The sequence below is a fragment of the Anopheles aquasalis genome, chromosome 2 (assembly GCF_943734665.1).
Source record: "Anopheles aquasalis chromosome 2, idAnoAquaMG_Q_19, whole genome shotgun sequence".
NCBI classification, from domain to species: Eukaryota; Metazoa; Arthropoda; class Insecta; order Diptera; family Culicidae; genus Anopheles; species Anopheles aquasalis.
The window spans coordinates 78,595,647-78,618,146 of record NC_064877.1 but is presented as its reverse complement, the minus strand read 5'-3'; the positions used below and the strand labels follow the sequence as shown (position 1 = coordinate 78,618,146).

Genomic DNA, 22,500 nt, shown 5'->3' with positions numbered 1-22,500 from the left:
GGCCGAGGTTCCGCAGATCCGTGGTAGCGGCGGCGGCGGCGGCAATTCGGAGGATTCACTTCGATTCGATCGAGTTAATTACACTTCCGCGGTCCGGACCTCCTCCTCCTCCGGGAGCATTAACAGCTCGGCGCTCCACCCCGTTCTCCGAGTTTTATCGAGAGAAATGATCGTAAAAATGGACGGAGTCGGTCGGTGGCTGGCTGGCTCCCAGACCCAGACACACTTCCGTCACCGCAGTAACCAGTAATGTCATGATCATTGTGCCCGGGTCCGGATATTGTGGTCGCGCGAGCGCGCGCGCACGCTGGTGTGCGTCGGTGACCACCAGGGTCCGAGCCACGGCGATGCGAAACCTTTCATGGAGTGCTGACCGAAGGAATTCCGTAATACCGTGTCCGGGACCACCCCGGGGACTCGTTCGCTCGCGCCTCTCGATGATGGAGGCGTCGTTCCATCGTCAGGTGCCGTGGACGTAGAACAACGAGCTGGGCTGGAGGCAGGAAGCAGAAATCAGATTGTGGAGTGTGTGAACCTCGACCCAGCGCTGCTCGCAGTTCATTGTCTTTCCGTTGGGAGTTCTGGCAGCGAGCGAGTTCCAGCGTGGCCGAGAGTGACACACAGACACACACACACGTACAGCGACCGGCACACCAAGGAGAAACCGGCTACATTCTCGCACTGGCATGATGGTATGGCGTGGGGTGTGAATGTGTCCACGGGAAAAACTCATCCAACCGTGGCGATTCGAGAATTGTGTTCTGCCTTCCACCCGATTGCAGGGTCGCCCATTTTCGCAGAGGATTTTTGTGGGATTTTTCTCTCCATCTCTCTCTCTCGCTGGACACACGCAGAGATAAAGTGTCGAGCTGATAAAAACGAGGTCCGAATATCCACTCTGGTACGGTGACATCGGGGCGTTGATCAAGGTAAAGAGGGGACTGCCAGGATGGCGTCGTGGTCCGCGCCATTTCCATTATGAGTGCTGATCGCGATGAGAATGATCATCATCATCATGAGAGTTCAGCCAGCGTTATTATACGGCAATACATAATGTTTTGTGGTTGTGGTTGCAAACGCAGAATTGACCGTCGAGTGCTGATACCGAATTCCGGGCGTTCCTGGGAGCTTGGTGTGAATCTGGAGTGACCAACCCACCCACCACCCCCAGGAAAGAACAATCACTTCGCCATGGCTTACGCATGTTGGGCCGGGCATTGATTTTAATTGCGCCATTTTGTTCCACGCATTCCATTCCAAGTTAATTTTATTCGTCTTTTTTCGTGGAATTTTAATTCAAATTATGATCAGCGCGCTTTTATAGGAGTGACATGCTGATGGTTTTGGAGCTTTTCGGAGAATGAAGCAGAATAGTTTCACTTCCACGCAATCACCGCGAATTCGCCTTTCAAATGGGAATCAATCTCTGCGACTAATCCTCATGCGTTCAAGCATTCGAATCCGATGCGTTAATCCATCTCGTTGCTTGCTTGCTCCGCTAAACGTTGATCACATCCTGGGTAGAACTACGCGACGTGATGGTGGCCTCGACGACGATCGACGATCGATGATGATGATGATGATGAGGATCGAAAAACTCCTATCATCATGCTCGCACAGTAGCCCGTAGCCTGAGCAGCGGTTTACATGTGTTTCCAACCCTCCCATTCCACGTCCTCGGTGATCAGAAAGAAAAATCGAAGTCGCTACCTCTCCGCACACCCATCGGCCTTCTACAGCGATCGATTCGATCGCGCGCTGCACTCAGCAGAAGGAACGGCGCGAATGGATCGAAATGGAAAGCTCCGAACCGGTGCGAGGAGATGAAGCAGGAAAATAAATGTTATTATAAACGAACGAACGAACGGACGAAGGATGGATCGCGGCAGTCAGCGTGCCTGCTACTGAATTGAATGTTGTTTTAATTGATATTGATATAATTAAGGTGGACGTGGCGGGTGTGGCTGAGCGCGAGTGACTGAGGCTCATGGAGGCTCGAGCCAGCAACCGGGCACGGTGCCCAGGTTTCTCCGTCTTATCGGATCGGAGCTGAACGAGGAATGATCGATCGGATGCGATCTTCCGAGATCCGAGGCGTTCCAGTGGCCAATCCTGGATTTAGGCTACAACTCCCTAGGAGTGGCCGAATTGTTTTGCACAATTTTTGGCACTGAATCCGTTACGTTTCCCGGGCCAATGCAGAGAAGTTAATTGACTTCTGGCAACCTAATAAATTCGATACGAAACATCGCACGCAATCAAAACGGCTGCTTCGCTATCGATCGCTATCGATCGAGATCGGGCACTGATAACGAGTGGAATTGATTAACAACATCGCTTCGCCCTCGATCGCTCCTTCGTTATCGGACGAATCGAGAAAGTACCACAAAGGGGGGGTTCATCGCTTGTCCGTGCGTTGAAGTCTTTCGTTGCGCTTGTTTGTTTCTTGTGCGAAGAAATATTAATTCCGAAAATCCGGCCTCAACCTCGATCCGAAATTAACACGTTGCGTTGCGCTGCACGCTCGATGGATGGATGGACGGATGGACGTGACGGATTGCATCGGTGTGTGGGGCCACGGACCGGAGAGTGAGGACCTCCGGTAAGCAGCAACAGCGGCGTTAGTTCCGTTCCATAATTAAACGAGCTCGCTGCTGGCCATCGATTAATGAGAGCGCTCGCTGTGTTTGCCTTTTTGATGAATTTTGATTCAAATTTTCCACGATCACGATCCCCTTGTTTTCTTTCGTTGCAGAGTAAGAGGGAGTCCCAATGACCGAGTCTAAGCGTATTCAGTGCTCGCTTTGGGGTGGTCCATTTTCCAAAATAGAAAAGTCAAGTTAATCGGCATTGCGGGAGGTTTTTCCTCGTTGCTCCTTTCGTGGTGGGCACTAAACACCTCGTTCAATTGGTTCTAAGGTAACGCAACTGACCGCCCGCGAGGCGTTTCGTCTAATCGCGATCCGTTCGGCGACCGATTAACAGTAGCACCAGTGAGCCTCTTTCTTACCCTCTCTCTCTCTCTCTCTCTCTCGCCCGCGCTCGCTGTGTGTTCGATTTGTCTCATCGTATTTTACCTAGAACGAATCTGTTTTGATCTGCTTCCCTAGCTGAGGCTGAGGATGTCCCTTCCCGTTCCGATTGGTGCCATCCATCCACATGAATGTGTCTGATTACGGCTCGAATGGTTACGCCGTGATGCTATTATCCCTCGCGGTGGTAAAGCGTGCACATCCGGCTTTGGTTGGTTGGTGGCTACCGCGAGGCCACCGCAGTGACAACTGCTGCTGCTGTCGAAGCCCCAAAGATAACTGCGGGCCACTGAAAGAGTCCGGCTTTCCACTTTCATGCGTTAAATTCAACGATTCGTTGCGGTTCCTCTCGACACTCGGCCTGCGGCCATTGGGCGACCGTGCCCAGTTCGTTCGCCTAGCAGTCCGCTCAGAATGGTGCGCTCATTAGAAGGAAGACCGAGTGGAATGGCGGTGCTGCTGCTGCTGCTGCTGCTCATTAGCTATCGCCATCAGGCCACGGTGAAGTCACGCGCGATGATAAGATTCTGTTGAATGCGCCGTGAATCAGCGCAGCGATGCCAAGGGCCGTGGTCTCGATCGCTTTAAACATGAGTTGAGCCCTGGAACAGGTGCGTTCGGATGTTTGGATGTTGAAGGTGTGTTCGTTCCGTGCGTGTTTAATGATGATGTTGGCTGGCGCTAAAGACGCTGGCTTGATAACTGGGATAAAGATTCCGGCTAATAGCCTTACGTCGGCACGTCAAGAGTCTGTCACCAACAGTGTGTGCACCAAGCATACCAGTTTGTATACGTCAAGCTCTAGGATGATGCGCTCTTCTTGCATCACGGATTGTCTCGTCATCGTAGTCACTTACTGACAGATACCTCTCCGAAGAGCCGCTGAAGACATGCATGGCGTGAACCGTAATTTTATACGGAACAGTCAGAGTCCAGTTCATCGTTTTCATTTATTACGAGGCGTTTTTTTTCGGGTGGATCTTTTTTCGGAATGTACGAGGCCCATCCTCTGACGCATCATCAGGCCAAAGAGCCTCAACTACCAATTCGAATTCAATTTCCTGTTTGCCGTCGCCGTGCGGCAGCCACTCTCGTACATGTTCTAACGTGTACCCGTGGGCTCAGGAATGCGTTAAACGATTTTGACCGTCTCCGCGCGCTAGACACAAGCGCCCTTCCGAACGACACTTTTCCGTACGGAGAGGATCGCTAGACGGAGTAACGCGAGCCCGGTGCTATCGTCTGGCAGCAGCGGTTGGCTAACAAAGTGCTTCATTATACGCCTCTGGCACTTACTGCAGGAGCCCGGGGGTAAGAGACGTTTTTTGTTGTTGGCGTGGACACAGCGCCACGCTAGACACTCTCACTGGCAGTGCGGTGTAATTGTGGCCCGGTCGGAGGTAATGTTGTAATGCGCCGCACCTTCGCGCAGAGAGTAAGTTATTAATTTGCAACAAATTGTTGCAGATCGCCGACACAATGTATTGGTGTGCAGGAGCTCACCACGATCAGCACAATAGATGCGAGAGCGTTCGTGGTCGAATTAAGGGAAGGTAATACTTTCTGTTTCAGTCGTCCGACTTTTGTACATTTTCCACAAAATTAAATACACAGCTAATTCTGATTTTCCCCCTTCGGACCTTCAGTTTAATTATGATTTTCATATCGGCAGCAATCTCTTCCGCCGGTTGTTGTTTTGTTGCGAAGAGGGAATGGCACTTTCTCTCGCACTGGCCTTGATCGTCACCATCATAATCACCATCACCATTTGCCTATCGGGCTGTTGCATCTATGCGGCTACTGCACATACCAGACGCATTACGTCTTCCTCTGCTTCATCGCATGACCGGGACCGAGTCATTATTGACCGTCTGGATCTGGGGAGCAAGCATAATGGGCATGCATTTCACCTCCATTTAGTGTCCAATTGAGCACGTCCCTGAGGTGGTTCGGGAGTGGAGTTCTCTCTAGCGTGGCAGGACCTTGACGTAGCCAGAACGCAGGCATGCATGGCGCGCTAGTGCGAAAATGGCCAAGACTCCTGCTGCTGCGGCGCTGCCACGCTGCACTCATCTCAAGCGAAAGAGGAATGAAAGTGCGAGTCATAACGTCTGTTGTTTGCTGGCACTGGCAGGATGGCAAAAAAAGTGAAACGCCTTACTGCACACCGAGCACTCTTGCGCGATTGTTGCACTCCGCACCAGCAGCAGCAGCAGCAGCAGCAGCAGAACGAGCAGAAGCCTCCTGTCCAGAATGCCAGTGCCTGGCTTGTGTGCAGGTTGTTTGTCCTGGTGCCCGACGTCAATGCTAATTTCCGTCGACCACGTCGAAAGAATCCATCGCCCGGGGGCCGGCGCCCTCGGATTCCATATTATGTTTTGCTTTCTTGCTGCAGCCTTTTCCCCCCCGGGACAGTGTTCTTGTGTGGTACGGAACAACGTGAAGCGCCACTTTGCCAGCAGAAGCGACAAGCAATATGGAAAGAAAAACAAGCCACAACATATTCCACGCTCATTTGCACTCGCGTGGAGCAAAAAAAGGGAGGGAAGGATGGCGTAGCTCGGAACGCTTCGAGCGTATCATGCCGTTCGGATAAGTTACTGGCATTTGGACCTTCATCATGCCATGCGATGGCTGCCGCAACGTACTGGAACGTCGGTATGCGCAGGGCGCTAATAGATGTTTTTGAGGTGTTATATGTTGCAGGCCGAAAGCCCATTTGACATGCGCTACACTAGTGTGTGGGGGGGGAGGGGACTGTACGGTCGTTGGTCAGTGAACTAGTTGCATTTTTAGTTGCATTTATGGACCCAGCGCTGTTGAAGAATGCTGATAAGGGGGAGCTGACGTGCGGCGAGGAGGGGAGATTAATGCATATATTTAATGTTTTTTTTTACTAGACATTCATAAATTATTCATTTTTCCTACAAAGAAACCCTACATATTCGAGTGGAAAATTGTACTAAACAGTGAGCAGCATTGAGAGATTGAATGAGCGAGGATCGTTCACTTTGGAGACGCAAATCAGTGAACAATCTTTCTTGTAGCTTCAATAATTTGCAAAGAGTGGTACTTCAATAAGTGTAAAATAAATGATAAAATAAGGTATTCAGAAGTCTATGGTTTTAGTTTCTTATGACCTTCCATCGATTCCTAGTCGAATGCAAGACAAACTCCTCGTCCTGTCATGTACTTTGATTTATTCTCAATGCAAACTCTATTATCCCTCCCCCAGCGAATCGATCTGCATCGAATATTTGAACTGAATGCCCAGAGACACTACACACTTGGACCTCATTTGTGATCCTTGTTTCTGATTGATCAACGAATACCCGAGCCACACAAGCGCATACGTACTATCGTTCAGCATCGCCTCGCACGATGCACTAATGAGAAAATGTCCGTCCGACAACTTCCATCTCGTCAAAACCCCACGGTGACAATGTATTCGACGCCGATCCATCACCGTGACCACAGTTCCGGGTCCGTGGAGCAGCGCGCAACAACTGCAGCATACATGCGCCAGCCAGTGCGCCAAAAGCCTCGCGTACACAGTAGCAACGAAACGCAAACGGTCGGCGGACTAACCATTAGTTAGTGTCCGCGGTCGAGAGGGTGTTTTGAAAAGAAATTCCACATGCGGCAGTGGGTGAGAGGGGGTCTCAAAAGGCAAAGGTCCTTGGCGAAATGGGTGTGTATCCCTTCACGGACCGAGCGGCAGCGGCACAGATGTCGGATGAATATCAATAATTTGACATGATTTTTATTGACTGGAGCTCTCGGTCAGGAGCGTGCACCTATGCTCGATGCTCTCGCTTGGTCTCTGTGTCTCCCGGTACACCAGCTACCAGCCTCCATTCCATCTATTGATTGGCGTTCGTCAGGTCTAGGTGGCCAGGAGGGTTGCGAGGGAAAATTAATGATACACCATGACGGGGGAGAAAACGAGTGACAAACGACAAGTGCACACGGGTTGGTGCATAGAATGTGCAGCATGCATCACGTGCGCCACCGCGCCAGTGCCTTTTTCGCGTTTGCGCGTTTGGTATGTCGTTAGAGTCGCACAGGCACACTCCCATTTATGAGGAACCGTTGGTCTGCTTTCGATTTTGTTCGATTTTTCTCCCGCAGTAACCGAGAGGCCCCGTCCTTATAGGTAGCCAACTAAAATGCCATCTCCAACCAGCAACGCAATTGTACGTGGTCATCCTACTAACAACTTACTTTTCCTCCCAAGGGAAGGAAAGTGCCACCGGTCGGTCGGTTGGTGGTTTCTGGGCCCCGGAGGAAATGGCAAAGAAAAGAAAGAAGACGAGACTAGCGACGACACTACGAAGCGAAGATCGATACGCCGCGAAGAGCAGCGGCAGCAGCATCCATCCAGTGTGGCCGATTGATCGATATTGATATGCGATCGGACGCGTCAGCTGTGGCGCCATGCACGCCTCTTGTCGATCGATCGATCGATGGCGATTATTTATCATATTTCCTCACCATGCGCCGGGTACCGGGTGATGTTCGCACGATATCCCATGTACGGTGCCTTACTGTCTTCGGCTGCAGGTGCTCTGTCGGCACCCCAAGGTGGCCGCGGAGCGATCCACCGATCGAGGTGATGCTGAAAATTGTTTCACTCGTCCAACTGGCCGCTTGATGCTCGATGACAAATGGTTATTGATTTGCGATTTGCTGGATGGAGAAAGGAAGGAGCCATTTGGGGCAAAAAAGTAATCGTTTGAATTGTTAACAAGAATCGAATGCCATAAGTATCCATTTCGGAATCCAATTAGCTCGCTGTTTTATGTTTTTGTTACTACTCATAACTATTAAACTCCAATCAAACAACAAGAAATTGGCTCCATAAAGTAGTGATTCTTTGAGTGCTCCGAGCTCATCAGCGATCGCAGCATCGGAGGTGTTCGTTTCAGGATGGTCCCGGGAGAATTTACGCACCATCCTGTTGAACGAGACCTGATCGAACATGACTCGTCAGCGTCTGTGTTTGGATGCCACATATAGGACCCGTCAATACCGTTTAGCGGAACACGTTTACTCTTGCTTTATCGTCGGTCTCGTGGTGGCTGGTAGTCGTGGCAGACTCGCTGTTCCTGTTCGATTACATTCTCACCACAAGATGGTTGAGAGCAAGCAGCAGCAGCAGCATCAGCAGCAGGAACAGTGCGAGAGCGATTCGTATGATCGTTTGGATGATTTAAACAAATATTTGTTACCATTCACACCAACCGGCCAGCCGGCCATTTACAAGCTTCCTCCTGCTACAGGGGTTCGATATCTTTCATCCCACGTCGAGGATGGCGAGGAACGCTAGTGGCCGATGGTCGGGGTGGCGTGCAAGATTGTCTTTTATTCGTTTCGGAAAACGATTCGAACGCCATTCAGCAGCAAATCGGGAATCGATTTAACGGCTGCCCCAGTTTAAATAGGTGGCGATCGAACGCGAACCGTTGCCTTCTTTTCATTTTCACACCTCATCATCATCAGCACACGAGCACACACGCCCCCGGGATGATTGTTTCGCGAGATGATCGATGATGGATTGGCTTTGACTGCGCGTTTAATGTATTCGAATGCTCCGAACGAAAAATGCTGCTTGCTAACTGCTGGATCCGGTGGGAAATTTGTGGGTGCTGACGCAAACACCGGAACGAATCAGCGAACCCCAGAACCCAGACAGGTTGTACGCATTCCGGAGCATTAGGCTACCGTCCGATCCGTAGTTCCATCGAAACCCCGGACTGGTAGATTGAAGGTTTTGTATCTACAAAACCCTGAGCAGCATTTTGATCGTGTTTGGAGTGATTTGAGAAGGTTTTCGGAGAAGTAAATTATTTTTTCACGAATCAGAACGCCAACACGGACTTCATGAACCATTTTAGGTTCATTTCTTTCAACATTTGTTTGTATTTCGGTCACAAATTCATACATTATGTGTACACCATTATGATACTTATTATGTTACTAATTGTGGTTGTATTTTTGTTTCTTGTCATGAAGTCTCATTGTAGAATGTGGTCAAAGCGACAACAGAGCGCCGGGAACACGCTCTCCACGCCACGAAACATTAATTCGTGCCTTCGGCCAACCTCGGCCAACGGCCAAGCGGCACAAAACCGGACGATTGGACGCACAGCACCAGCATCACGATCAGTGCGGCCAGCATCAGCACCAAACGTCATCGACATCTCGTAGTCAAGCGATGGCCCCCTGTCTTGTCTTGTTCCTGACGTGCAACCCGAAACAGCGATTCTCCTCGGGAGTCGGTCATTCTGGTTTTTCGTGAGTTCTGGCGCTCGTGCTGATGCTCCGGGCTTCCTTTTTACCTTGGCGGAGATGGCAGGGGGGGGGGGGGGCAAGCATTACTTGTTCGACTGGTTTTACGAAGATCTCATGAAGACCACAAACGGACAGCGCGGTGGATCGGTGGTGTGCTGGCGGGCTGGCGACGACCACGAATCATTTGATGATGATGATGATGATGAACCGTTGAATGGTGATGTCGAACCCGCTGGCGGTTCGAAGGCGATCCGGCCGTTGTTCCAACAGCAAACATTCCTTTTGTACCGTGGTTAGTTCACGGACCGGGGCTGGGCTATTGGCATTCTGGGGGCCGCTTCTCTGCGACCTCTTTGATCTCTCGGCCGGTCGAGCACAAGCCGGGAAGATGATGCCCGGGTACTTTCCATTTCCTCACCGAATCACAGAACCCGAATCGGGAAGGGTTCGTCGCTTGATTGCCCGAGAGCAAGTCTTTTGAATGTGGCGTGGCGTCGTTTGAAGTGTTGCTCTAGAAAGTCACTCGATACGTGTCGTCCTGATTCGTTCCTTTTTGGGATTGCTGTGTGGTTGATGTAGTGAAGTGTTTAAACGACCCCAAATGACGTTTTTTCCATGACTGCAGCGATGATGATGATGATGATTGCGTCCTATTAAACCCCCCAGGGCGAGGGGAATAGCACAAAACATGCTTCTTATGTCAAATTAATTTTGCGATTGAAAATGATTTCTTCGCAGGTTGAGTACCAGGTTGCAAACATAAAGCAGTCAGGCTCGTTCCTCCCCCCTCATAATCATAATCCTCACGTTTATGAACTCCGTTTTATGGGTGCCATTCTCGGGGCACAATATTTGCATCGCATTCCTCCTCTGCTGAATCCATACGCAGTTCGCAGGAATGTGTGAAATCTGATGCCTCTGCCCGATGCAAAACAAGATTCTAAGTCCATCCATCTCACCCATTTCCAGGTGTCATTGAACGGCTCGGTCCCAAGTCCATGGCTAATGCTCTTGCTAATGTTTTGCCACGAATCGGTTCGCAATCATCTGACGATGATAGAATCTTAAATTATTCACATGCTCACTCATTTCTCTCAATCAACCCAGAGTTCGCTTCTGAAGCGCTCCAAAGAGGTTGTGTGGTTTATGGTCCACTCGGGGGCGAGTGTTAAGGGGGAAGGAGCTTAAATTAATGCGTTTGGTGCTGCTGTGTGAGATCGGTTAATGTGCCCGGAGTCTCCAGAACGGTGATGCAACCTTCCGGACCTTCCCAATCTCATGATTATTCATGTTCGATGTCAATTCTGAACGGGGCGCCATCTAACGATCGTCATCTTCTTCTGTCGCTGCCACTGCTGCTCCTTCATCAAACAGATCCATTTTCACCTCACCTCGCGCTCGTAAGCCACGACGTGACGCCATCCTCACCGCTGGAGTCCGGTTAGATATTTGAAATTGATTTGCTTGATTGGCCGTTTGAATCGCGCGCCTCGGTGTCCCCTGTGCATCACAAACCATTGGCTAGCATTCTTGACCACGAGTTTGAAGGGCGTTAAATGTAAGAGCCCCTCTGCGCCGACCAGTTCCGTTTGATGGTCGAAGGTCGCTCGGCTCGGATGTAGAGCAGGAAGAACGGGAGCAGGAACGAGAAGATGGATGAAAGTTGTCGTTGCGTTGGGAAAGGTGGAAAACCTCTCTGTTCCAACCGGTTTAACAGGAAACCGAAGCGTAGTTCTATATTTCCCGAGGGCCCACCGATTAACGCCGGAGAAACGAGATAAGCTGATTTTTATTTGATTTTGATTGTACCGAAGCGCAGCACGGAGCGTGATGCGCGGTGTTGGAAATGGAGCATTAGGTAAATGGTTAATTGAATGAAGCGCCTAATTAATACGTCCCACCGGAGCCCTATGGTCGGTCTTCTTTAACAGCTTTAACAGGGAACCAATCGCGATCGCTGCCGCCGACAATGTGGCCCTAATATTCCTCTGTGAGGCTTATGACACCATCAAATTGAGCCATTCTCCCATGGGAGCATTGGTCAATGGTTGTAAATACGGCAATCAAACCCGCTGAACCGCTTGCCCGCCAAGAAAACATAATCGGGCTAAAAGGACTCGTGATTTACGCTAATGAGTATCGCGCTGTGGTGCTGCCAGACAGTTGCAGTCGACTGCAAGATTGTGGAATGCAAATTGTGTGTCTGCGCTGACCGAAAAGGGCGCAGCAGCAAGAAGCGAACCAAATGCGCACCAGGAATGGACGCAAAAGTTGAAGAATCGAAACGCTTGAAACGGTAATGCGTCGCTGCTCCCACGGCCACACCATTGGCGGTACACCAAGTCAATACTCTTGCTCCTCGGGAGCTCCGGAGCTATGAGCGTCTGCGGGCGAGGCTCCACTGGACTGCACTGGACTGCTGCTGCTCACTCCAATCACTGAGCATCGTTACGAAGATAATAATAATTTCACCTGTACGCTTCCCATCTGGCGTGTTCCGACATTCCGTGGCCGAGACCGCGGTGGTGTGTTTTGTTAACCGCGAACCCCCCTCCATCGTGCTCCAGGTGGATTATCACAGTCTCTGCACAGCCGGCCGACTGGGTTAGATGGATTAGGAACGACGAACGGAGGCAGACGGAACGCGAGAACGGGCCGGTGACGGGCCACTTGTACTCACAGCTTCTTCGTTCGTATTTATTGGCAATCATCGTGTACCAGCAGGTGATGATGATGATGATCGTGATGCAAAGTAACTGTTCTGCACCGTCCACGATGTCTGACGCACTTCTCGGGGAGCAATATGGTCTAGACCTGAGTCTCATTCATCTGCAATCACACATTTCCTATCGAGAACGATCGTGTGCTTCATCAATGTTTGTATCACAAACCGATTGGACATTTTAACGATGCGAGGCTCGCACAAGACTCGTATAAGAATGACATGTTACTTACTTGAAATGCACTCGACTCCGCTTCGGAAATATGTTTGGAATTTCAGGAATAAATCACAAGATTGCTTGAACTGCTTGGGCTGTCAAGGGAAGCCAAGAACCCGATCGAGTGCCTCGTGCGTCCCGAGAGAGAGAGAGAGAGAGCGGAATAATAGCGCCACGAGTGTTGTTGCTCGTCTCTTGACTGCTGAACGACCATTTTGGCCCCTCGAGTTCGGGCTCCAAGTCGTCGTCAGTCATCGTGGTGCTAGACTTAGCTTCTCTCCTGGCGCTGGATGCGTAACCCATTGATTAGTACTTGGATTTTGGTGGCACGAAAGGGAAGGGGGCAACACATTCTCCAGCAGCTGCGTATCCCTTCCCGTGGTTCGGTGGGAATTTCGGTAAAAATCACTCGCATCTGGGTAACAGATGGTCGCGACCTCGCCGCAACACACTCTAACTATCGAACCTTCGCCCGGCACGAAATCAGTGTCCGGGCGAGGAATTTTATGTACCGTAACCGTGGCCAGGAGCGTTGATTAATTTTATGGCGCGATCTCTCCCCGCCCCCCCGGGAGTGGTGCGTGGCCACGGTCGAGCTTAATGTGACGCTTGACAGTTGGCGGTGGCGTCAAGCGTGGACGGTGGATGGCATTTAAGGGGTTTTTGATTGCCAAGCGAAGCTCAAGCTCAGGCGATGCGCTGCACTCGCTCCGATGGCTATCGATTTAATTAGATAAAGCCAAGATCCTGTTGTCCCGCAAACACCTCCCAAGCCAGGCAGGGTATCGGATCTTTCTTCTATTCAAGGATGTCTTTAGCTTTGGGTTCTCACGCTCGGTGATAAAACGATGTTTTGCTCGGTCGGCTCGAAGCGCGTGGTCCGGAATGTGTATAAAACTTCGATCAATTATCGATGTCGGTCGTAAACCGCAGAGCGAGCTTATAACTCAATCCGTGGTTCCGGGAACGGATACGGCGAAGGATAAAGGGGCGACCAAGGAATGGAAAGTGTTGTAAAAGAGATTGATGGGCTTGAGGCACAAGTGAGAATCGGGATGATATTGATCGAATCATCATCAAGAAGTTCGCAATTTCAATTTACAAATTGTGGTTCGTTGTTGGTTATCCATTTCATTGACCTTTTTGGGATTAAGTATTATCATAATAAGATTTTGATAAAATATAAATCAGTTTTCTTTTATTAGATAATATCTTACGCCTTTCCCATAATTTCATTTGCGGAAAGCATCATCTTCTAATTAAGTTGTTCGTGCTGGTTGGCTAAATTGATAACATTGGTTCGATCAGATCAGATCAGATCAGTGCTAGGCCAAAATGAAGAGCGCTCGATGCTGGTAGATCCAGCAAATTAGCAAATTCCTTGCGCTACCGGGTTTGCTGGCGGCTGTGAACATAATTTTCGCCACATCACCCCCCAGACCAGAGTTCATTTAGACTTCCTTCACGAGTTACCTTTCCGCCTTCTGCCAGGTGATAAATGATCGTCCGTGAGCAGCGTGAATGAAATAATCGAAATTAGAATAATAATTAAACCCCATACCGTGGCCCCAGGGGCCTCCTTTTTAACCTCGAGGGCAAGGATCGACCGAACTACAACGTGCACCCGGTTCCCTGCCCTCGGCTCTAACGGACCCTGAAGCCTTCAATCGTCGTCACTGGCCTGACTGTGGCATGATCGGCATGATCACGCGGCGGCCGCGCCCGAGAACGAAAATTAATCGATCAATCGGCCCCGGCAAGATTTAACAAATCCCCGTGCCAGAGCTCGTGATGCTAGAGCGGGGATTGTAGTGCATTCCTCATGCTGCATGCAGCTTTCACCCTGGCATGCATGCACGGGTGAGGTTCACCAATTTGAATAGGTCAATAAATAGGTCCCATGCTGCATGCACCGCACTGAGGGATAAATTCATCACCCGAAGGATCACAAGAGGCACACGATCGGTCGGTCGGCAACGGTGGTTGTTAGAATCATAGCTACAGCATGCCCTCATAGGTGCTACTTACCTGGTCTGGTCGACCGACCTGCCAGCAGCATACAATGGCCCCGGAGCGCCACGGTGTCACGGTTCGTGGCGTTGTGGAACCCCACGGGCACCCGGTTGTCGGTTGTATCGGTGTAAAGTAATGGGATGGTAGACCACTGGTTTGCAAACATTAAAAGAAACATGCCGACAACTGGCACTGGAACGGGAGTCCATCGGACGTTTGTGTGATTGAAGCGAAGGAAAGCGTGTAACGGTGCTGGCCATAACTTCAGAAGTGGTCCAGTTAATTACCACGTGATGCCGAAATGTGTATTTAATTTCTTTTAAAACATTTAACTCGTTCTTAAAAGACTTTGCCAAGTGATTTACAGTTTGTTAGCTGGCTAATAATCAAGCGACATTATCTTGATTACACTGATACAGTTGTTGATAAGCGCTTTGGTTGAAAAAAAAAAAGATTGTAAATCTTGTAAACGGGGCAATCCATTCCGATAGGCTAACGAATTTATTCTCATCCCATCCCACTGTGCTCCATTGTGTTTTGTGCTCTCGCTTGACCGCTGACCGACGTCGAGTGAGACGTAATGCATGCGCTCCAATTTTTTATACTGCCCACTCCGAGCTGGTAGCCGACACCTGACATGAGGTCGCGGAGGGATATTTTTCATTTTTCGCCGCCATTTCGACTTCAAACGACAGTCCAACCCACAGGGGGGGTGCTTCATCTTAGCGATGAGATTGGTTGGATTGGTGGCTCCCCTTTTTCGACCGAAGACCATCTTCCAGGATGCTTTGCATTGGGACAGCGACGCGGCTTTGATGTTCCAGCATAATGTGATGCGTGATGCGCGCAACCCTTTGGAACGATGAGCAAATAATCCCTCCAGTCACTCCAGAGGCCACAGCTCGGCAGCGGCAACAGAAAGGAAAAAGGAACGAACGAAGAAAGATGTCGAAGATGGCCACTGGCTACGCACTGGCACTGGTCCTCATCGTCATCATCAACACTCCTCTTGCTAGTTGCTCTTGGTCCGGTAATCAATCATCATTTCTCCCGATAAGGTGTTAAATAAATTGTAGCAACAAGAAGAAGCGGGACGGTTGGGGACCGGGAACAGGCAGTGGGAATGGGGACTAATCACAATTTGTCGATGAGCGGGGGTTTATCCTTTCCAATTCTCGTTTTTTTTTCGCCTCGCTGAAGCATCAGAGACGGCTTGAGATCGGTCGCATCGGCATCTGTGCAATCCGTTCCGCCGGACGGAGGCGGCCGGGAGGGAGCTCGAGGTCGATTTGAGTAATGACAGAGTGGGTAACGTCGCCATCAACGGCTGCCTGTGATGTAATTTAGAATTAGAAAGCCAACCAGCGACGCTCGTTGGTTGTTGTGATTGCGGCTCGAGGGCCACTTTCTCTCTGATGGGAGCATAGCGAGCCGGTTCCGTCGCCGGCTGTATGTTTGATTGCTGGAGAAATTATTGGAGCAATCAAACGACTGACATTGCTATTCTATTTGTTGATGATGGTTTATAGTAAATGTGCTGATGGTGTTACTACTTCAATTCCGAAAATTAATATGAAGATGCATCAATGCAGCAGTTGAACAAGATCGCTCGCTAGAATGTGGTAATTCGACTCCAAGAGACGGGATTGCGCGATCAAAACGAATACAAATAAAACCTCCAGCTGCAATCGAAGCGTTTGTAACGGTAGCCACACGGTTAATGGCTTGACCTTTATGCTAATGGCCGCTGCTGAAATGAGCCACACATTCTGAGAGCAACACTTTAGTGTGTGCCCAAGATATTACCCGCGAGTCGCTGATCGATCGAAACGCCTTAAGGGAGTGAGAAACCCCCCCGAGGGGACCATCGTTGATGTGTTCTCTGGAAATGGATGACGCCTGGATGTACTTTTAATAATTTCATTTACCGAAGGGTTTTGTGCGTTCGACAGCTCGCGATGCCACCGGCAAGAGATCCGTTAACCGTTCGTCCGTTAGCGGTGCGCCACTCCACCGTCGCTCGCCTTGGAAGAGACGATTTTTCTTGCGCGCACAATAAACCATCCCTCCGCGCACAAACACACCCGACTGAGTACTTCTCTCCGCTGGACAATTAATCATTGGAGCCAGAAATTACCGTACCATCGTGGGGAGAGGACCCGGGAGCAATTTAGGTGCTCGGATCGTTGCGGTCGGTGCTACTGGTCTGGTCCGGGACGATTAGGGCATTAAGGAAGGGTAGGACGACGACGTCTCGAGACCCCCAAGCCCTCGAATCTGCCATCTCCACCGGTTGCCGGTGGTTTAATTAGAAATAATTGAAATTAATGATGACCCGGTTTATTATTCAAAATCTCCGATCGACCGCTCGACCGATCGCTGAGATGGACGATTGGCAAATGGTGCGATCGGAGCGACACGATAACCACTCCGGCAGGATGTGTTTGACGGTGGGGTGCACACACTTGAGGCGAAATTTACAAAATTACTCTGTTGCGATGTTCGATGAGCATTAATAGAGCGATTTGTGGCACCAGCTCTCGAGCTAAATTATGAATCCTCTTATGTGTGATAAACCGTCAAGGTTTCGATGGGATTGGTGATTGCTAGCGGCATCAATACTCCACTTACACAGAAGCTATTGAGATGACAGTCGCTGCTGGCAGGGTTCATGTTAATGATGTTCGAGCTTTTCTTGGAATGTTTCTATTAAAATATTTATTGATATTGCAGATCAAGCTGGAAACGTTTGAAAAGTTTTATTGTACAATGTTGCACTTCGATTGTTTTATAGCTTTTATTTATTTTGCTCATAATATTCGACCTAAAACAATCTGTTAAGGAGTTGATTGTTAATGCTGACTCTGTTTTTATTAATAAAAAATATTAAATTTGTTCAACGATTCCATAACATTCTTTACGCAAGAAATTTAAATAAATCGATTAAAAAGTTTATAAGGCTTTAAAAATTAAAAAAAATGTGTGTGACGCATGATGAAACAGCTGTTTTTTGAATTTTTATGCTCAAGTAATGTTCAGAATACAGATTTCATTCCGAAATGATGCAAGATGATGGATTATGTTGCAATGTTTCCTTCTCTGGACCGTACCACTCCAGATGACCTGAGCCCCAGCTCCCCGCTATCGGTTATAAATGGTAATTGAGACAAATTGAGGCGATAACATACACTGATAAATGGGTCAACTACCCGTCGCTATCGTTCGCTCACTCCACGATAAACGACAACCGACGCCACGGCGCAACGCGAGTGTGGACGCGAGTCGCACGCAGCAAATGTCAACCTGGCCAGTAACAAGGGCTGGTGGTCTCCGGAAGAGGTGTTTTGGGGTCGAAATTCGAACCGCAAAAATTCAAGATCAAACCGGAACCCGCATCCGCCGGGACCACTACCAAGCTGGAAGCCGCGTCTTAGCTTGGAAGACGGGCTTTTGGTCAGTAGAAACAATGTTCTGGTACTCGCGACTCGGCGCGCTCGCGACTCCCGCGGTAAAACCAGTTTACCAGTGTTTGGGCACAGCGTTAGCGAGAGTGAGAGCTCGAGCGTGTGAGTATGGTGGTCACTTCCGTGGAACCGGTTTCGCGGAGCACGTCGATCCGAATGGTCCGAAGCCGAAAGCGGTTTGAGGGGTAGATCTTTTTTCGAATTCCGAAACCGTCGAGTTTGGACCGGGATTCGAGGCACCAGTTGTGGAGAATCCGGTCACTCCGGCGTTCGAGATTTCGACGAGCGGACACGCTCAATGACGCTGATGGGTTGAGATGTTTGTAGTGCGGTGTCGTTGATAGCTACTAGCTGCCCAAATCACTCGCTGGACACATTGTAACTCGCACATAAATAATAACGCGAAAGAGATCATGCGAATGCGAAGGTGTGTGCGGGAGCGCGAGGGCACGCGATCTCGCATCACAGTAGGCGTGTGATGCTGCTGACAAGCATTACTGTCTCTGAATTGTGCCATCTCATGCCGAGCACTTGCGTAGCACAGAACCGGTTCACCAAGCACCTCGTGCGAGGTGATATGCCGCCTTGGCGAATCATAACAACTTCGTACGATTCATCGTTGACATTCTGGACTTTGTACTATTGCCCGCGAGTCCATTTGACATATCTAGCGAATCATCCGAAGACTGATAACGACCATCAATGTATAGCGCCATGGACAGCCATTTATAAGCGGATGAATGAAGCTGACCACCGCATTGGCGCCTCAGTGTTGTGTCGTGCAGTGTCCGAATTGGTTGCTTTGTCGGTGAGAAGAAGATTTCGAGTGCGAACGCGTTGTACACTATGGCCCATCTCTGTACGTACGATGAGAAATCACGGACGTGGTATGGACCACGAGTGACGCCCGTTTTCAATCCGGCCGCTAGTGTTGGCCAGATTTTCAACGACATTCTGCTACGATCACCGGACCGCATCATTCAGATTGATGTGGATACGGGCGCACGGATGAGCTGCGCTGAGTTCCGGCAGCGAATGATTCGAGCGGTCCAGAATCTGGCATCTGTTGGATTGGCCAAGGGTGATATCGTGGCACTAGCGAACGGAAACAGTGAGAACGTTGGGCCACTGTTCTGCGCCCTGCTGACACTCGGTGCAACGGTTAATCCACTAGCACCGGGCTTTAACAAGCAGGACATGGCGCACATGCTGCGTTTGACGCAACCAAAGATGATCTTTTGCGAGGATAGCAACTACGAGATCGTCAAGGCTGCTGCGGAAGAGGCGGTACAGGGGAAAAGTCCTCTGTTGTTTGTGGTTGAGAGCGAACGGGCGGATGTTCGTCACGCGGAAGAGTTACTGAAGGAGACAGGACACGAGGAATTATTCCTGTAAGTAGATTGATCAAATAACATCTCTAGTGATGGTGTTAATTCTCTTGTTACTCTAAGTCCTCTTCAGATTGAAAACACCCGAGAGGCCATCGCGTTGATCCTGTGCTCTTCCGGTTCCACTGGCCTGCCGAAAGGTGTGTGCTGGTCTCACGCTCATCTTATCAACATGCTCGGTTGTTATCCAATATCAGACAGTACAGTGAGCTTCAATTTTAGCCCACTGTACTGGGGCTCTGGGTTGTTTACGTTAATCGGTTCATTCGGAACGGCCTCGACGCGGCTTATCACGCGCAAGTCGTTCTGTGTTGAGACGTTCTTCAAGGCGGTAGAAAAATACAAAGCCAATTTCATCTTTATGCCACCGTCTTACGCCATCCAGGTTGTACGCCATGAGCGTGCCACTGAGGTGGACTTCTCTAGCATCAAAATGTTGGCGTTGGGTGGAAGCTTTGTCTCAGAGGAGTTACGTGATCGCCTTGATCGTTTGCTTCCAAATGGTCGTACGTTCAATACGGTCGGCACCTCGGAGGTAGGTTGGGTGACATGCGATATGATCCAACGTAAGCGTGGTTCCGTCGGTACACCAACAATCAACGTGAGTGCAAAGATCGTAGACGAGGTAACAGGACAGGATCTGGGTGTCGGTGAGCGCGGTGAGGTATTGTTCCAGTTTCTCGAACCATTCAATGGTTACTATGGCAATCCTGAGGCAACGAAGGCTACGATTGAAGAGCGTGGATACACACGGTCTGGAGATATCGGTCACTTCGATGAGGAAGGATATCTCTTCCTGATGGATCGGCAGAAGGACATCTTCAAGTATCGCAACTTCACTATATCACCATCGGAGCTAGAGTCGATTGTGGGCCGTCTGGACGGTGTACGCGAGGTCTGCGTCGTCGCTATACCGGAGGACGCCGAGCGAACATCGGAACTGCCGGCAGCCGTGATCGTCCGCCAAGCCGGCAGTACGCTCGATGCAGAACAAGTTATCAGCTTCGTTGCAGGACAAGTTTCGGACTTTAAGCGTCTTCGCGGAGGAGTCCATTTTGTTGAGGAACTACCAAAAACCCAAAGTGGAAAAAACCTTCGGCGGAAGGTGCAGGAGATGTTGTTGGCGAAAATCGGATCCAGTGGATCATCATGAATATTCTTATCTGCAGCAAGTGTCGCCGTGTGATATGTTACTTGGAATCGAATTAGAAATAAAAGAAACCGCGTTGATGTCGCAACCACTGTGGATGAACTCGGTGTGCTCGCGAAATCTAAGCCTCAGACGCGAGTGATGCTGATGGTGAGTGTGTGGTGGGGAGGTTGCAAGGGATGCAAGGTGATATGTCAACTAGGCCAATTATAACAATCTACCATAAACTCGTATAACTCTTCGTTGGTCTCCCTTGTACTCTGTTCAAATGGCCGTGCGCACAATTGGTTTGTTTATAGAATCATCCGAAGACTGATAACGACCCTCACTGGATTGCACCGTGTTCGGCCTTGATAAGGTGATGTTCAGAGCTGGTTATCAATGTTTGTCTGTCCACCGAGTGCCACAGTCTTGTGTCGTGCAGTGTCCGAATTGGTTGCTTTGTCGGTGAGAAGAAGATTTCGAGTGCGAACGCGTTGTACACTATGGCCCATCTCTGTACGTACGATGAGAAATCACGGACGTGGTATGGACCACGAGTGACGCCCGTTTTCAATCCGGCCGCTAGTGTTGGCCAGATTTTCAACGACATTCTGCTACGATCACCGGACCGCATCATTCAGATCGATGTGGATACGGGCGCACGGATGAGCTGCGCCGAGTTCCGGCAGCGAATGATTCGAGCGGTCCAGAATCTGGCATCTGTTGGATTGGCCAAGGGTGATATCGTGGCACTAGCGAACGGAAACAGTGAGAACGTTGGGCCACTGTTCTGCGCCCTGCTGACACTCGGTGCAACGGTTAATCCACTAGCACCGGGCTTTAACAAGCAGGACATGGCGCACATGCTGCGTTTGACGCAACCAAAGATGATCTTTTGCGAGGATAGCAACTACGAGATCGTCAAGGCTGCTGCGGAAGAGGCGGTACAGGGGAAAAGTCCTCTGCTGTTTGTGGTTGAGAGCGAACGGGCGGATGTCCGTCACGCGGAAGAGTTGCTGAAGGAGACAGGTCGTGAGGAGTTATTTTTGTAAGTAGATTAATCAGATAAGATCTACAGGCATGTCTCTAATTCTCTCGTGACTCTCAGTCCTCCTCAGATTGAAAACACCCGAGAGGCCATCGCGTTGATCCTGTGCTCTTCCGGTTCCACTGGCCTGCCGAAAGGTGTGTGCTGGTCTCACGCTCATCTTATCAACATGCTCGGTTGTTATCCAATATCAGACAGTACAGTGAGCTTCAATTTTAGCCCACTGTACTGGGGCTCTGGGTTGTTTACGTTAATCGGTTCATTCGGAACGGCCTCGACGCGGCTTATCACGCGCAAGTCGTTCTGTGTTGAGACGTTCTTCAAGGCGGTAGAAAAATACAAAGCCAATTTCATCTTTATGCCACCGTCTTACGCCATCCAGGTTGTACGCCATGAGCGTGCCACTGAGGTGGACTTCTCTAGCATCAAAATGTTGGCGTTGGGTGGAAGCTTTGTCTCAGAGGAGTTACGCGATCGCTTTGATCGTCTGCTTCCAAATGGACGTACGTTCAATACAGTTGGCATCTCAGAGGTTGCCTGGGTAACGTGCGATATGATCCAACGTAAGCGCGGTTCCGTCGGTACACCAACGATCAACGTGAGTGCAAAGATCGTAGACGAGGTAACAGGACAGGATTTGGGTGTCGGTGAGCGCGGTGAAGTATTGTTCCAGTTTCTCGAACCATTCAATGGTTACTATGGCAATCCTGAGGCAACGAAGGCTACGATTGAAGAGCGTGGCTATACACGGTCTGGAGATATCGGTCACTTTGATGAGGAAGGATATCTCTTCCTGATGGATCGACAGAAGGACATCTTCAAGTATCGCAACTTCACTATATCACCATCGGAGCTGGAGTCGATTGTGGGCCGTCTGGACGGTGTACGCGAGGTCTGCGTCGTCGCTGTACCGGAGGACGCCGAGCGAACATCGGAACTGCCGGCAGCCGTGATCGTCCGTCAGCCTGGCAGTACGCTCGATGCAGAACAAGTTATCAGCTTCGTCGCAGGACAAGTTTCGGACTTTAAGCGTCTTCGCGGTGGGGTCCATTTCTTCGATGAACTGCCAAAAACTCAAAGCGGAAAGAATCTTCGGCGGAAGGTGCAGGAGATGCTGTTGGCAAAGATCGGATCCAATGGATCACAATGAATGCTTCTATACACAGCAGGTGTGTCCTCTATTATTTGAA

General features: G+C 50.0%; 2 protein-coding genes across 2 annotated transcripts; both read left to right on the top strand.

Moving 5' to 3' along the window:
- The first annotated feature begins 18,518 nt into the window (after positions 1–18,518).
- Positions 18,519–20,457, top strand: LOC126569074 (uncharacterized). Its single transcript, XM_050225883.1, has 2 exons — positions 18,519–19,133; positions 19,194–20,457. Exons 1-2 carry the CDS (start codon positions 18,589–18,591, stop codon positions 20,281–20,283), a joined length of 1,635 nt encoding a protein of 544 aa, XP_050081840.1. The 5' UTR covers positions 18,519–18,588; the 3' UTR covers positions 20,284–20,457.
- Positions 20,458–20,697: 240 nt separating this feature from the next.
- On the top strand, positions 20,698–22,460 carry LOC126577260 (uncharacterized). The gene is made up of 2 exons (XM_050238739.1): positions 20,698–21,310; positions 21,371–22,460. The coding sequence occupies exons 1-2, from the start codon at positions 20,766–20,768 to the stop codon at positions 22,458–22,460; spliced, it is 1,635 nt and encodes a 544-aa protein (XP_050094696.1). The 5' UTR covers positions 20,698–20,765.
- The last annotated feature ends 40 nt before the right edge of the window (positions 22,461–22,500 follow it).